At 35.4% G+C, this 15,911-nt stretch overlaps 1 protein-coding gene across 4 annotated transcripts in view; it reads right to left on the bottom strand.

The window, feature by feature from the left end:
- Dbp21E2 (putative ATP-dependent RNA helicase Dbp21E2) overlaps positions 1 to 15,911 on the bottom strand; it is a 154,781-nt gene that overhangs the window by 70,545 nt on the left and 68,325 nt on the right. For all 4 annotated transcript variants that reach the window (XM_090399301.1, XM_090399298.1, XM_090399299.1 and 1 more), the window contains exons 7-8: positions 11,565 to 11,649; positions 3,691 to 3,797 (exon numbers count right to left, since the gene is read on the bottom strand). In XM_090399301.1, the coding sequence (XP_090255427.1) occupies positions 3,691 to 3,797; positions 11,565 to 11,649 (192 nt within the window). The remainder of the gene's footprint in view (positions 1 to 3,690; positions 3,798 to 11,564; positions 11,650 to 15,911) is intronic.

The raw sequence follows: 15,911 nt of genomic DNA, 5'->3' as shown, positions 1-15,911 counted from the left end.
GAGGCGAGTGACCAAGATGATAGCAGGTCTGTGGAATGAACCCTATGAGAACAGGTTGAGGATTTGTGGGTTGCAAAAATTGGTTGATAGGCGGATGAGGGGAGATATGATTGAGACATTCAAATTACTGAAGGGTTTCTATAAAATTCTCCCTACATTTTCTACACACATTCAATCCTTTATTATCATCTAACCACACTCCGACCGCACTCCGCAAAGCGTACATTTCACAGCTAGTACACTGACTCATTTCTTTTATGCTACTGTTCTTTGATAACGATGGCGAACCTTCATTACTGGCCGCCATTTTCCTTCGCACAGGTGCCATACTTATTTGCAACGTGTTTTGTCAAATTATACGTAATAACACACCAAAAATAGATGCACTAAAATACGCAAGGCAAACAAAACAAAACTACACAATATTAAGTAATTTGTATCGATAACTGAAAACGATGCTTATCTTATCTGGAGCTTGCACGAACATTACACATTACGAATTCATCTAGCGGCGACTTCCCGACATAGATTATGTTATAAAACACTTTAATACACTAACCACGCTAATAAAGCTCCAATAATATACCAAAATTACACACTTAAGTCCATTAAATTGAATCCAAAACATCAATAAATCAACAAAAAACACAAATCTCTCAGGAGCTCTCCGATAGCACGTCCGTTCACCAGCTAGCCTGTTATACAGTTCCTTCTAGTCTATTTTCATTTTCTGTGTTTTATTCTTTTCTTTAAACTATTAATCTCTATTACCACTTGAACAGTATTTGTAGGATATTTTTTACAAATATGTGGTATTGCTTTTTACAATATACTATTCACTTGTATTGTTCAAAATACTTTACACATCACTATTGTATTATATTTTCATTTGTACTACTAATTCAGTGTTAATAAATTTCAATTTCAAAAAAATTTAGTCCAAAATAAGTTCAATATTAAAAGCCACATTACATATAAGATAATACACATTCATTCAAAACAGTACAACAATTTGAAAGACTGTTTTGAACATATACATATATAATACATAATATTTAAAAGTAAGACTATCAGTTTGCATAAATATTACTGCAGCTTCAGAATCTCATGAAGATCACAGATCTAGGAAGAAATATTGTGTTCTCAACCTCTCAAAATCATCCTTATAATATTTATTAAAGCAAGTATGACTATATAGTAATCCTTCAATTATCCAAGCTCAGTGGAAGAGCAATTTCAAAGTCAAATAACTGTAGGTGCAATAACATGATGCTATACCAGAAGTCAGTTGGCATGCTAATCCATTCAAGGTTTATTCACTGAAGGACAGATAACTGGGAGATTACTATAGTTCATATGAACATGAATAGGCCTCTTCCAGTGCTCATTCTTCTCTTTAAATTACCCACCACTAAGTATTTGAAATGGTTTCCTACAGTTTGCTTGCTAGTCATTTAGAACTTGAATTTTTAATTTATCTTGCTAGGAATTTTTTTTTTTTTTTACTGTGAATACTAAAATTTTAAAAGTACTCCTGATACTGACAATGGGTGGATTTCATCTTCAATGGGTGAGTAAATAAGGAAAGCTAGTTCAAATATTGGTTTATAAGCAATTTGCAATTGGCATTTACTGAGTGTTTTTTAAAAACATTTTAGACTCCTTTAATGTAAGGAACTATCATTCGAAATGATTTAAATGTTCTCTATTAGTTTGTCTGTTACTAAATGCTCATTTATTCTTAATCTTTATATATTTTTAAGGATTGTGTTCATTATTAGTGAAACTATGAAAGATGTATTGTAAATCTTTTTTACATTATATTATCATTTGAACAAATAGGAAAATAAATAATTCATTTCTTGAACTTACTAATATTTCAATGGATTTCCAACCAGCATCCTTAGAGTACAATTGTGGTTGTCAACCTCTCTAAACCATCCTTCCCTAACATATTTTTATTAAAGCAGGTATGACTACACAGCAATCCTTCAATTATCCTACAAAAAATGTGATGATACATTAAATGTAGTCTCAGAATAATGGTCTCTCAGATTTTTGTCAAATGAATGCAGCTGTATTTATCCAGGTTGGGGGAGTGCTTCAAAGCTAATACTGATTCAAAAAATAGTCTCTCAGACCTACAGCAACTTCTATGCAACAGTTATATTCTTTAATTTAATCCTATGTGAAATATGTTCAGAGCATGAAATGCAAGTCCTGATTTGCAATGTACATAATCACAGACAGAGTTTTTATTTCTTCAAGGCACACATTAACAAATCTACTGGTCTGTCCGTGGTAGGCTAAACTGCAGGCACAAGGAACTTTATATACTCCAGGATGTGCAAGAGGGTGATGTTGGTCCTTAGAAGAATGGATGAAGGTTGCTAGCTAGGTATGGTGTTGAAAGTGGTATGGAGATAATATTTGTGGAGTATTTTTAGGTATCTTTTCTGATAATGCTTGAATGTAAGGGATGAGAACAGTTTTGTGGTGATCTTCTGTTGATTGTAGGAGGGACAGGATGGAATGCAGTATTTTATCCATTTTATAGGGGTTGTAGTCATTGGTGAAAAAAAGTGTTGCAAAAGTACCAATTTCAGTACTCAGGGCTGTGTCTTGAGGATGTCATACTATTGGGATGGATGATAGTATGATTGTTGTGCAAGTACTTTCCAGTGCATATGGGTTTTTTCCTATAAGCAGAAGAGGATAATGAACCATATGGTAATCATGAAACTAGAAACACCAGTTTACGTAACTTCCCAGACACACCCATTACATGATTCATTATCCACAACTGCAATCCACAGCTTTTTGTAGGAAACAGGAGGAAACTTAATTTGCTGGCTGCAATTTAATTATTGCTTTTCAATTATTATTTCGATCACCAATCATCAGTAGTACATACAAGTCTTTATTGCCTACAATTACAAATGTCCTTGGAAGCTGTGGATTGTAAAGGCAAACTCTGGCTAGTTTTAAAGTTTTGCGGGATGAAAAATCTGTTTCAGGGAGAAAAAATCCTGCAACTTGTGTATGAAACCTGCTAACTCAGTTTCTGTTGTAAAGCCCTTATAAAGATTCTTTGTATCCTAAACAGGATTTGAGATTTGATCCTTCCAAAGGGCATTTTTGATATCAACAATGGTTCAAACACTGATATCTATTTTTGCTTTCAATAAAGTTAATACATAAGTGATTTGGCAATGGATGAAAATAGTAGCAATGCTATTTATAGCTACAGCTAAATGAGAAGTAATTACACTTAATTAGCTTCTCAAATTGTCAGCCCTATCTCATCCCTCCAGTAAACCTTTCATGGGGAGGTCTGTCTTCATTCCTTATAGGATATGTGGATAAATGTATCATAATATGCTTCAGCCATTAATCAATCTCTACTTATTATTCAAGGGATCTTCAGAGAAACATAAAATTGGAGCCTGATTAGCTGAAAATGCCTTTGAAAGTCACTTTTTTGTTGCTTTTCTTTTTTTTTTTGGCTAAAACCATTCCTACATAAATTAATGCCTTATAAATTAAAGTAGCAACTGCAATATGATAAAAGAAAGATATTAGTTAAACTTTTTAAATTATAAGTGTTTATTCTTTAGTCATTTTTAAAGGGTTTTTTTTGTTATAATAAAGTTGCAAACTATTTCGAAAATACATACAAAAGATACTTACTGTAACATTCCTGAGAAATTGACTCAAGGTTTCTGAAAAACTATCGTCCAACATTGTATCTGCTTCATCAATCACAACGTGTTGTAAATGACTAAGATTATATATCCCTATAAAGAACAAAATAAACACCGGTGAATGTTTTTATAAATATATTTTAATGTTTGAACCATGTATACATGAATTTTGTATTCTACTCTTCTCCTCTGCATTATTTGGAATTTCCCATATGTGATAAAATCAGCTAACACCTTTTATTCCCTTATAGGGAGTAGGCGATAGGGTATATCTAGCTTTTGGAAACTGAATGGGCATTTCAATCTCCACCAGTAGTCAGAGATAGCTGGCCCATGTCTATCACTAATTATAGCAGCCACTGATGAAGAGGCTGACAAACAAGTGCTGCCATATCCTGGTACATAGCCTAACAGGATATGTTACTGTCTGAAATAATGTGAGTACTACGGTCCATTTTCTTGAGTTTACGGGGCAAAAAACCCAAGTTTCCGGGAGGAATATGTGATAAATGATGTTAAATATGTGTTAGTTAAAAATGTAGTGAAGTCAAAAACATTATATGGTATGTTAATTAAAAATTTATTTGACTCAAGATTTATATATGCAGTATAAAAATATTAACATTAAATATCTGCAATACTTATAAATACTTAATAAATAAATACTGCAAAGTTAGTGTGATACAACTTAAAAGATATTACAAAGATTATAAATTCTGTTTCATATTTTAAAGATTTTTCATATGAAATGCAAGGAAGCACTGACAATGTTGAGTTCTTTGACAAACCTGCTGAAATGGTGAATAAAAAGGATGCTAATCAAATAATGATATTTAACTTATGTTGAATTAAGATGATTACATCACTGAGTGTAAGTTATTGTGATTACCTGCATTTGAATGCAGGTTAATTTACTAACTGAATATCAACTGTGACTTGTAAAATATACGGATCTCTCACTACAACAGAACAGGTAAATGAACTTTCTTAATATTGGATATTAGCTGTCATGCTAATAGCAGCACAATTCACCATTACCTCAAATGGATTTGAAACATCTCTTATCACAAATGCCATTCTATGCAATTAAAATAGCTTTACATTGTTGCACTATGAAAATAACAAGGAACATGGAAAACTTCAACTATTCTCAATGCAGAAATTACAGAACAAGCAAAATACCTTAGCTATTTATCCACAATTTTTAGTGAAGATGGCAAGTTAAATATGGAAAGAAACAGAATAAAGAAAGCTGGTATGGAGAGTCAGTTGAATAAATTTATATGAAATAAGAAAGAAATTAGTCAAAACACTAAACTAGCAGTTAAGACAGCGTTCAAACTAGTTTAAAGTTATTGTTCTGAGAGTTTGGTTAGAAATAAAGAACTTGTGTAAAACTAGCTAAACAAAAGTCATGAGAGGACTTTGGCAAGAATATAGAAAATAAATATCAAGAAGGTGGCAAAATATTCTGGAGGTTGTTGAAGAAGCTTAAGAATGGAGGAAAGAGTGCTGTAAAAGGAGTTAGAGATGATAAAGGTGACATAAAACGGGAGAAAAAGATATCCTTGAAGTATGTTGTAATTACTTTAAAAAACTGCTAAATGAAACAAGCAGTGATGACAGCACAGTGTAAAAAAACACTGCCCAGGCATGCAGTCAGGAATACATATCCATACTTGAAGTAGAAAAAGTCATCAAAGACTTAAAATGTGGAAAGGCAGCAGGAGTAGATGATATTCGACCAGAAATGCTGAAGTATGGTGGTATAAGAGTCTTACAGTGGCTGCACTGCATAGTTCAGAAAGCCTGGAAGAAGGGACGAATTCCCAATGACTGGAGCAGAGCTCTCATAGTACCCATATATAAAAAGGGAAATTAAACTGAATGTGAGAATTACAGAGGTATTTCCCTACCGAGTGTTCCTGGCAAAATCTATGCAAGTATACTTGAGAAACGGTTGAGAAGAATTGTGGAAGAAAAGCTTGGTGAACAAGCTGGATTCAGGCCAAATAGAGGCTCTCAGGATCAGATCTTCACTTTACGAAAAATAGTCAAGAAAGCATGGGAATATAACAAAGATCTGTATTTAAGTTTTGTCGATTTGGAAAAGGCACATGAAAACTGCCAAGAGAGAAGCTATTCAATAAACTACAGTTATATGGTGTCAATGGGGCATTATATCAAGCAATATTTATTCTTTATTTGAGTTGTAAGTCAGCAGTTTAGAATTGAAGGGAGTACCGGAAGATGGTATAATGTTAAATCTGGTGTGAGACAAGGATGTACATTATCCCCTCTGTTATTCATTATCTATATGGATCATATTATGAAGGAAAGTGGTATTAAACATGATATCAAAATTGGAGATGTTAATGTCAGTTCTTTGCTTTACATGGATGATGTTATACTTCTAAATAAATCTGCTACAAGTCTGCAAGATTCTCTGACTAAATTGAATAACTGTCATAATAGATATGGTATGAAGGTCAGCATTAAAAAGACAAAGACAATGAAAATAGGCAGAATGATTGAAAATGTCAACTGTGTTGTGAATGGAGAACCTGTGGAACAAGTAAAACATTTCAGCTACTTAGGCATGATTTTTACTGAAGATGGTAAATTAAATATAGAAATAGACAACAGAATCAGCAAAGCTGGTATGGTGGGAAGTCAATTGAATAAATTCATATGGAATAAGAGAGAAATTAGTCAGAACACAAAATTAGCTGTATACAAGACAGTGTTCAAACCAGTTTTAACTTATGGATCTGAGAGCTGGGTCAGAAGTAAAACACTTGACCAAAGACTAGAGACCGCAGATATGAGAATCCTGAGAAAGATTATAGGCGTGAACAGATGGCATCAATGGCAATATCATATTAAAAATGAGAATATTAGGAAAGAACTTGACATTGTCAGCATCCAGGAATGCATTAGCAGAGCTAATCTCAGGTGGTATGGTCACTTAATTAACAGAATGGGCGAAGAAAGATTAGCAAAACAAGTGTTCTCTGCAAGGTTGGCAGCAAGGCGACCCAGAGGAAGACCAAGATATAGGTGGATTGATACGGTACAAAGTGCCTTAGACGATAGAAATATAAGATCTGGTAATGTTGGAGTCTTGACAAGTAACAGACTGATCTGGAGGAAAATTGTAGATAGGAAGTTAGTAATGATGTTTTTTTTTCATGTAGTACTATCATATCCTGTGCACCCCTTGACGGTACATGGCAGGAATTTGATGATGATGATGATATATGAAAGTTCTGAGATAAATTTGGGTCTTAAACATATGGCATCAATAACAGAATCATATTAAAAATGAAGATATTGAGAAGGAACTTGACCCTGTTGGCATTCAAGGATGTGTAAACAGAGCTGATCTAAGGTTGCATCACTTAAATAGAAAGATTAGCAAAACAGGTAGTTAATGTCAGGCTATCAGGAAAAGACTTTTTTTTGGAGGGGGGGGGCATAGATCTAGATGAATTGATGCAGTGAAAAGTGACTTAGAAGAAAGTCACTTCTGAGCGCATCAAAAAAACTGATAATTTGGAGGAAAATCATTGCAGAAGATTAGTAATTATGTCAACTTAATAATGTAGTACTATCAGTATCCTGTACACCTCTTCAGATATATATCAGGATGATGATGTTGCATTTTAGTTCAATATGGTGTACATTATAATACAGGTTAATATAGAGCATAATATTTTGTCACTGCCTCTGGAGTTCATTAGCGTTTTAATATATGCTTATCCTTTTATTCTCTTTCTGTTATCTATCAATTTTCTTTATTTATCTTTTTATACTTTTATACCATGATGTCTATTTGTAATTAACCAGTTTGTTGCTGCTAATGTTATTATTTTATTTAGCAGTTTACTGTTTGACAGTTCTCAGAAGTCTATTCATTATATCAGATTTACAGACTCAACAAGTCTGCCTGGTTGACCGAGTGGTTAGCGTATCCCACTCTCCAACCAACAGGTTACGGGTTTGAATCCTGTTGTGGGCATGGATGTTTGTGATTGTCTTTAGGTGGGAGATGAATTTCATCGCCTAGTGTGAAACCACCATCCTGATTACTGGAAGTGGCTTCAAAAAAAAGTTATGTTTGGTCTCATGGGTGAGAACAACATAAAATAAAAAAAAAACCTACTGTTTTGAGATAAAACATTGAAGTAACTCTAAACGAGAGAGAATGTTGAAATACCATCTGTGAAACAGAAGTTGAAGTAAGTCTGTAAGAGAGGGTTTATCGATGATCTGAACTGCTTTCCTCTGGATAGCATCAAGGATTTTTAAGAAGGTTTTAGATGCACTCCTCTAAACATGTGAGTCGTATTCTAAGGATGGGTGAATTTGAGATCTGTAGAGAGTTAGTAGCTGGGTAGGTGTAAAATTACAAATCCCGGGAGTATCAGGGACAAAGGGAATGAACCGGTGGCAGCGATAGCTTCAATATGTCCAAAGATTATTGAAATCAGTGAAACATGGCTGAGAGAAGAAGATGATGTCCTGACGAGAACAGAAGTAAAAGGGTACAGTATACTTTGGCAGGAGATGAAAGGCAAATGGGGTGGCAGAGTGTTACTTATGATGAGCTGTGTCTTCTCAGAGGAGAGCATTTTGAGGGAAATAGTACTAATGGTTTTGAGAATGTATAGTATGGAGGCAGGAAGGATAGGATATTTAGTGTAATGTGCTATAGGCCAGGAAACACAGAGAGTGATGAGCAAGAAATGTTTAGGCAGATAAATCTGGCAAGTGCAAAGCAAGTGATCATATAAGATTTTTAACAATAGCGAATAAAAATTAGGCAAAAGAAACAACATACAGCAGCAAGTGACATTGTTGTAATTGTAACAAAACTGTCATCCTTGCTCCTGGTTGGTGAGAGGTCATTGAGTTTTGACTTGGAGGATGAACAGACATGCAGATGTAGAAATGAGAAAGGGATTTATGTGGAGCTTGGGGCAGTTCCATGACTGGAAGAATTGCAAAAGAAGAGATATCAGCAGTATATGGAAGCTAGTCGAGAAATATTTATCAGCAGCAATGACAAATAAACTATCTCAAGTGAAAAAAAAAATAAAAATAACTATGACGTAAAGTGAATGACTAAAAATACAGGAACTGCAGATGAAAAAGAGATTATGGAAAAAAAGTATAGGGAAAGATGTGAAAAGCAATGGCATTTGTAACATATGCAATTATATTACAAATTATTTTATAATTTGTAACATAACTTTTTTATAACTTGAGGCAAATAAACTAGTTATTTTCCTCAAGCCAGGAAGATAACTAGCATTACATTCCTAGGAAAATCCTGAGGAACACCATCATCATCAAGTGGCCAGTAGGAGGAGGAGAAATAATTATGGACAAATGGTCTTGTCAAGTGGAAATGGATCGAGTTATCAATAAAGATGACAGTTGTTTAATGATCACTTTATTGGGGTATTTCATCCTGGAAAAGCAGGTTTTATTCTTAGAGGGTTGAGAAGACTGAAGGTTTAAAAGTGCATGAGGAGAACATATTTTGAATATAAGTACTCTGGAAGTCAATAAGGCAATGATACTAAATGGAAGTTTGCCACATGTTTTAAAAGAATATGCTAGATCTTCAATAAACAGCTCCTGGCTGTTTAATGAAAGTCTAATAACTAAGAAAGGTAATCTAAGTGCCACTGTATAAGAGTGATAATAGAATGGAAGTGTCAAACTATAGACCAGTTTGTATTACTTCTGTAGTTATGATTTTGGAGAAATTAGTGAGACTGTATATAAAACCAGGCAGATGAGGGTAATACTATGTATGAAGGTCAGCATGTATTTGTTAATGGGTTATCCTTGTTTCAGTAATCTGCTGCCTTTTATAATAAGGTAATAAGAGTGGTTAATGAAAAGCAAATGCTGCCACGTTTTTGGATTTTGCAAAGATATTTGATAGAGTAGCACATGTTAAGTTGCACCATACTGGTTTAGCTATTAGGTTGGTGAACTGTGATTAAACATCACAGGGTGAATAGTGGAACATGTGTGTTTAGTTGTAGATTTCAAGGAGATGTTTAGTTGTTTGCAGATTATGAAGGTTTATTAGTAACAGTGCTGATGTTGTGGTCCTTCAAGAGGATTTGAATATGCTGGACAGGTGGACAAATGAATGGCAATGCTAGTTTAATGTAACTAAATGTAAGGTCATGGAATTCAGGAACCACCAATGGGAGGTTGCATACTCTACTGGTGGAACTATATTTAGGAAGAGGGAGGGGGGCAAGGGATCTTGGGATGATGGTTGATAGAAATTTAAAGTTTGCAGGACATATCATAACGATATCAAAGGTAACCTGGAGGATTGGCAGAGATAAAAGAGTGGTGATAACAGCCTGATCAGATCACACTTAGATTGCTGTGCTCAAATTTGGTTATCAGGATTTCAATAGGATAAAGTAACACTGAGAGGGAACGGAGACAAATAACAAAAATGATACCAGAACTGTATAATGATTATGAAGATAGGCTGAGAGCATGCAAACTGCAGAGTTTGGTGGAGAGATATCCAAGAGATGATAAAACAGAGACATTTAAACAATTCAGAGGTATTTACAGGATTGACACTGGGGAGATTTTTCATTATGGTAGGAGAGGGGAACAAGGTGAAAGAGGAGACAATTCCTAGAAGTTGTAAAAGCAAGTGGTGATAAGGTAAGAAGTGGCTGAACCATTGAATTGTCTGAAAAGGTGGTGAAAGTGCAGACAGTGAACAAGTTTAAGGAATGGTATGATAGACCAAAGCTGTGTTGTTTAAGATGGACCTACTCTGGTGAGTCCTGTGATGCCACAGAGATCCTGAATAATAATAATAACATATCCTTTATTAAAGCACCATCTATATACCTCATTCATTATGATAGCAAATAAAGCAACAATTAAGATAATTTTTGGGGTAGAGAACTAGTTCCTGTTGTTCACCTATCATGAAATTCATTTACTGAGATGTTTTTTTTTAGGTTCCAATTAATCACAGTAAGCTGACTGACATCAATTGTAAATGACTGATCCTGTAACATATTTGATTCAAACTGCATTTGAATGATTATACATACTGCAGTTGAATCATTCGGTTGTGCGTCCCTTGTTACGATAAAATTCTTCATTCTCTTATGTTTATCTTAAAGGTTTGGTTTTTGAGGAGAATTTTGGACTTTTTTCCTAAGAACATTTGATTCAAACTGCATTCGAATGATTATACATACTGCAGTTGAATCATTCGGGTGTGCGTCCCTTGTTACGATAAAATTCTTCATTCTCTTATGTTTATCTTTAAGGTTTGGTTTTTGAGGAGAATTTTGGACTTTTTTCCTAGAACATCCTCTCTCAGATAGGGAAAAGTATTCTGTTATTGATTCTGGGTAACAATCTGGATTTTCCTTTGGTTAACATTATGTGAGTAAAATTATTTTTACATATTCTGGAGTAGTTTCCATATATTATTTACTATATATATACAACATAATCATCTATATTTAGATTTTGTTAGCTTAGCTCTGTTTGTATAATAATAATAATAAATTAAGGGTTAAATAAGTAACATCATTCTACATGACATAAATCAGATGTAAACCAAAATATAGTTTTGTTGTGGGTATGACTGAAAAATTTGTGAACAAATGGCCTTACTGAACTATGAATAGCAAGCATACTAGTGCAATCCTTTTGAGGAGTAACCAAATATCTTCCAATTATTATCCAGAATGCAATTTATGAAAATTGTGCACATATATATATATATATATCCTATACTAATATAAGCTAAAAATATGATATGAACATGTATTACATTTTACTTACTTGATGACACTAGTTTCTTAATTACTCCAAGAGTAGACACAACTACATCAATATCATATTCAAAAGTAGGATTCATCAGCATTCTCTGTCAAAATAAGAAAGGGTGTATTTATTACAAATTTTAATTTGAAAAACTCACAATCTCACAATATGCAAATTGCTAATTTTGCCTGGAACAATTAAGCAAATCAAAATAAAATGATAATTGAAAGGAAGTGATAAATAAATATACTCTGTGAAACAAAATTAAACTCCCTATTGTGAGCAAAAGTAAAATAATTTTGACTAAAAGTTGAAATTCTGTTTTGATTCCTGCAAATAAGTATGGTTTCTTCAAAAATTGACAATAGCTTCTTAGCTGACTGAAAATTACAATAATCATTAAAACTTTGTGCTTTAAAAAATTATTGTGTAAGTGAACAGTTCAAGTCTTCAATTATAAGAATAGATAATTGAAGACTACGATAAACTATGTTTAATATGATAAACCTATGTTTTACAATATTCCTACCACTGTTGCCTTCCATTAAATCAACAGGATGTCTAATTATAGCAAAATTATATTATTATTATTATTGTTGTTGTTCCGGGAAACTCCAAGGAGTCGACAGACTCATCGAGGGAGGCCCTAACATCATGTCAAGAACAACTATTCAACATTCACACAGTATCTATCATACCTTGCCATGAACTCATTCATGGTCGTAGCACCCACAACAGACTCTGGAAGCTTATTCCACTCATTCACCACTCTCCAAGTAAAAAACCTAGCTCTAACACCCTTGTCAACCACGCTCTTGCCCAGCTTCCATACATGGCCCCCTAGTCCTCCCACCACCAGTCATATTTTCAAAAATATCCTCTGGATCAATCTTATAAAAACCCTTCAGTAATTTGAATGTCTCAATCATATCATCCCTCCTTCGCCTATCGTCCAATTTCTGCAACCCACAAATCCTCAACCTATTCTCATAAAGTTCATTCCACAGACCTGCTATCATCTTGGTCACTCGTCTCTGGACCCTCTCCACTTCCTCCCCATCACGAAGAAACCCTGGTGCCCATAACTGGGCACAGAAGTCCAGATGGGGGTCTTATCAAGGCTCGATACAGAGGAACAACAACTTGTTTGTCTCTGCATGTTAAAGTATTTTTCAGAAGCCAAGTGATTTGGTGAGCTGTTTTAGTCACTTTTGCAATGTGCCCCGTAAACTTCAACTCCCTATCCACCAACATTCCCAAATCCCTGGCCTCATCAATCTCCTGGAGTACGGTTCCACCAATGCGATATACTGCTGCTATTCTTTTCACCCCAAAGTGCATAACCTTACAATTTGCCACATTAAATTGACATCCATTTTTCCTAGCCCAGTCCTCCAAACTATTCAAATCATCCTGTAAAATTTTGACATCCTGTGCACTCACAATTGCTCTACCCAACTTTGCATCATCAGCAAACAAGTGAGCACTTCCTCTCAAATCCTTTCCAATATCATTGATGAACAAATTGAAAAGCAGTGGTCCAAGAACAGAGCCCTGCGGCACTGCACTAGTCACAAGACGTCTTTTAGACTCCACTCCTGAATAAACCACTCTCTGGTATCTCTCCTTCAACCACCCTCCTATCCATCTCACCAACCCTATATCTATCCCCATCTGCTCCAGTTTATTGTTTAGGGTTCCATGTGGTATCCTATCAAAATCCTTGGCAAGGTCCAGTAGTATCACTGTAAACCCATTACCCCTATCCAGTTCAGCCGTCACTGTGTTATAAAACGTGAGCAAATTACTGAGGCATGATCTACCCTTCACAAAACCATGTTGTCCCCCATACAATATCCCATTTTCATCTATCCAATCCTGTATTCTTTTCTTGACTAATTTCTCTAAAGCCTTGACAATGATTACTGATATGCTAATCAGTCGGTAATTTACAACAGCAGTCTTGGTACCACCTTTATGCAGTGGAACTATTTTACCCCTCTTTCCACCTGCTCGGGACTAACCCAGACCCAAGACTCAAATTAAACAAAATGGTCAAGGGTACTGACAATTCTTTACCTGCTTCTCATACAACAGGAGCTGGTATACCATCCAATCCCACAGATGTATTGACATTGAGGTTATGCAATAGACTACTCACCTTCACTTCATTCACCACAATTCCCGTATAATCTACTGGTTTATTCGTTTCTGCAATGTCACCACCTGGATGATATATTCTTATAAAGTGCTCACTCAGTAACTCAACTGATTCAGTTACCTCCCTACCATAGGCATTCTTTAAAATCATTCTGCCATGTACATTTTTCCTTTTACTTGCTACATATTTAAAAAACTGTTTAGGATTCTCTTTATCCTGCATGGCCAATGTTCTTTCGTAATCCTTTTTTGCTTTTCTTACCACACTCGTCACCCTTCTGACCTGTGCTTTATACTGTTCATTTGCCTGCCGGTCACCTCTCTCCTTAAATTCCCTCCATAGTTGTTTCTTTTTTTGCAGCTCAAGTTTAATGGTGTTATTCATCCATTTAACCCCTACTTGATTTATTATTCGGACTCTAGGTATACAGTCAGCCATTGCTTCATGCAAGCACTTCTTAACTACCTCCCATGCACTATTGACTTCTAGTCCTTGCAGTTGTACATGCCATGGCACTGAACCAATCAAACTCCTAAGCTTGTCATACTTTACAGCCTGATAATTCCACATGTACCCTGTCTTAATTGAAAATTCTACACCTTTAGCCACCTCCCAAGTCAAGACCCTATGATCGCTCTCACCAATTGGTGGCAATGTGGTCATATTTGTTACAGCCAAATCCAAAGATGTAATTACTAGGTCAAGCACTCTCTGACCCCTAGTATTTTCCATTACATGCTGTCGCAGATAGTTATCCCTTAATAACCGCATAAAATCCAATTCCTTCCTCCCGTGTGTCCTCTCCTCACTCCAATCAATGCGACCATAGTTGAAATCTCCCATAATAATCACCCTCCTTCCACTCATTTCTTCTATTTGCTTGTGCATACTGTCACCACCATCTTTTCCATCACCTGGTCTATAGCAGCACCCAATTGTATATTTAGTTCTGCTAGCCACAATCTCACACCAAATGGCCTCAAATGTGCTCTTTTCTCTATCCTGCAATTCAACTTCTATTCTCTTTGGCTGGAGCTCATCAGCTATCATCGATAATACTCCTCCCCCCATTTTATTCTCTCTGTCATTCCTGAACACACTATATCCATCACATTCAATCCCATGGCTATATCATCTACAGTCAGCCATGTCTCACTAATACCAATAACCTGTGGTCTGGAAGTGCCAACCATGGCCAAAAACTCTTCCTTCTTGTTCCTAATACTCCTAGTATTAGTGTACATGAATTTAAGACCCCCATTAGCCCCAACCCTACCTTGATGCCTTATATTAACTATCCCACTCTGATTTGTTGTCCTTATTTGCTCTGGCATATTATATTCATTCTTACATTCAACTGCCTCCCTAAGGACTGCATATCTACCCCCCCCCCCTTAACAAATCTAGTTTCCCTGAATTTGCACATCCACCACATTCAGCAACACTTTCTCAAGTCTTCTTACACCGTAACCATTCAAATGCAAGCCATCCATCTTATACAGATCCTTTCGCCCATCAAACTCACTCCACACATCCACAAATTCCACACCACTCGTCATACATAACCCATGCATAAAGTCATTCGCAATTATGGCCCTCCTTTTAAACATTTCACTGTCATAGCGTGGCAAAAGACTAATCATTCTAACTCTCTCACTCTTTTCTTTTGCTACCTCAAACAATTCATTCAGGTCTTCTATCATTTCCATTTTGTCTCCTTTCAAATCATTCGTACCTGCCACAACAATCGTTTCTTTCACCCTTTCCTTTTGCTCTCTAATAGACTCAGTTACATCCTTTATGGTCGCACCAGGTTGGTACGATTTTGTCAAATCCTCTACTAACACACCTCGTACTAACGAGTCTCCATACAGCACTCTATCCTTCATTTTGTTCATGTTCACATTCATACGTCTATTTTTCCTGTCATACCTTTTATTATTGGTTGGTTCATTCAGTCGACTTTTGTTCATGCACTCTAGCTGCTGTTTTGCCCTTTCTATCGCACCATTCAACAACGCGATCTCACTCAATGCATCTATCTCATCTTTTTTATTCTCTGAGAAATCATTAATACTATCATTCACACTTTCTATATTCACACTCTCACAATTCTCATGTACAACCTTGCCGTTTCTTGTCATATCCCTATTTTCTTCATTCTGAAGTTTGACAAAAATATCACACTCACGATCCAAAATACA

Source organism: Typopeltis vanoorti, chromosome 10 (assembly GCF_054136105.1).
Source record: "Typopeltis vanoorti isolate ZY-2024b chromosome 10, IOZ_Tvanoo_1.0, whole genome shotgun sequence".
In the NCBI taxonomy this organism is placed as follows: domain Eukaryota; kingdom Metazoa; phylum Arthropoda; class Arachnida; order Uropygi; family Thelyphonidae; genus Typopeltis; species Typopeltis vanoorti.
This window is presented reverse-complemented; position numbering and strand designations above follow the sequence as displayed.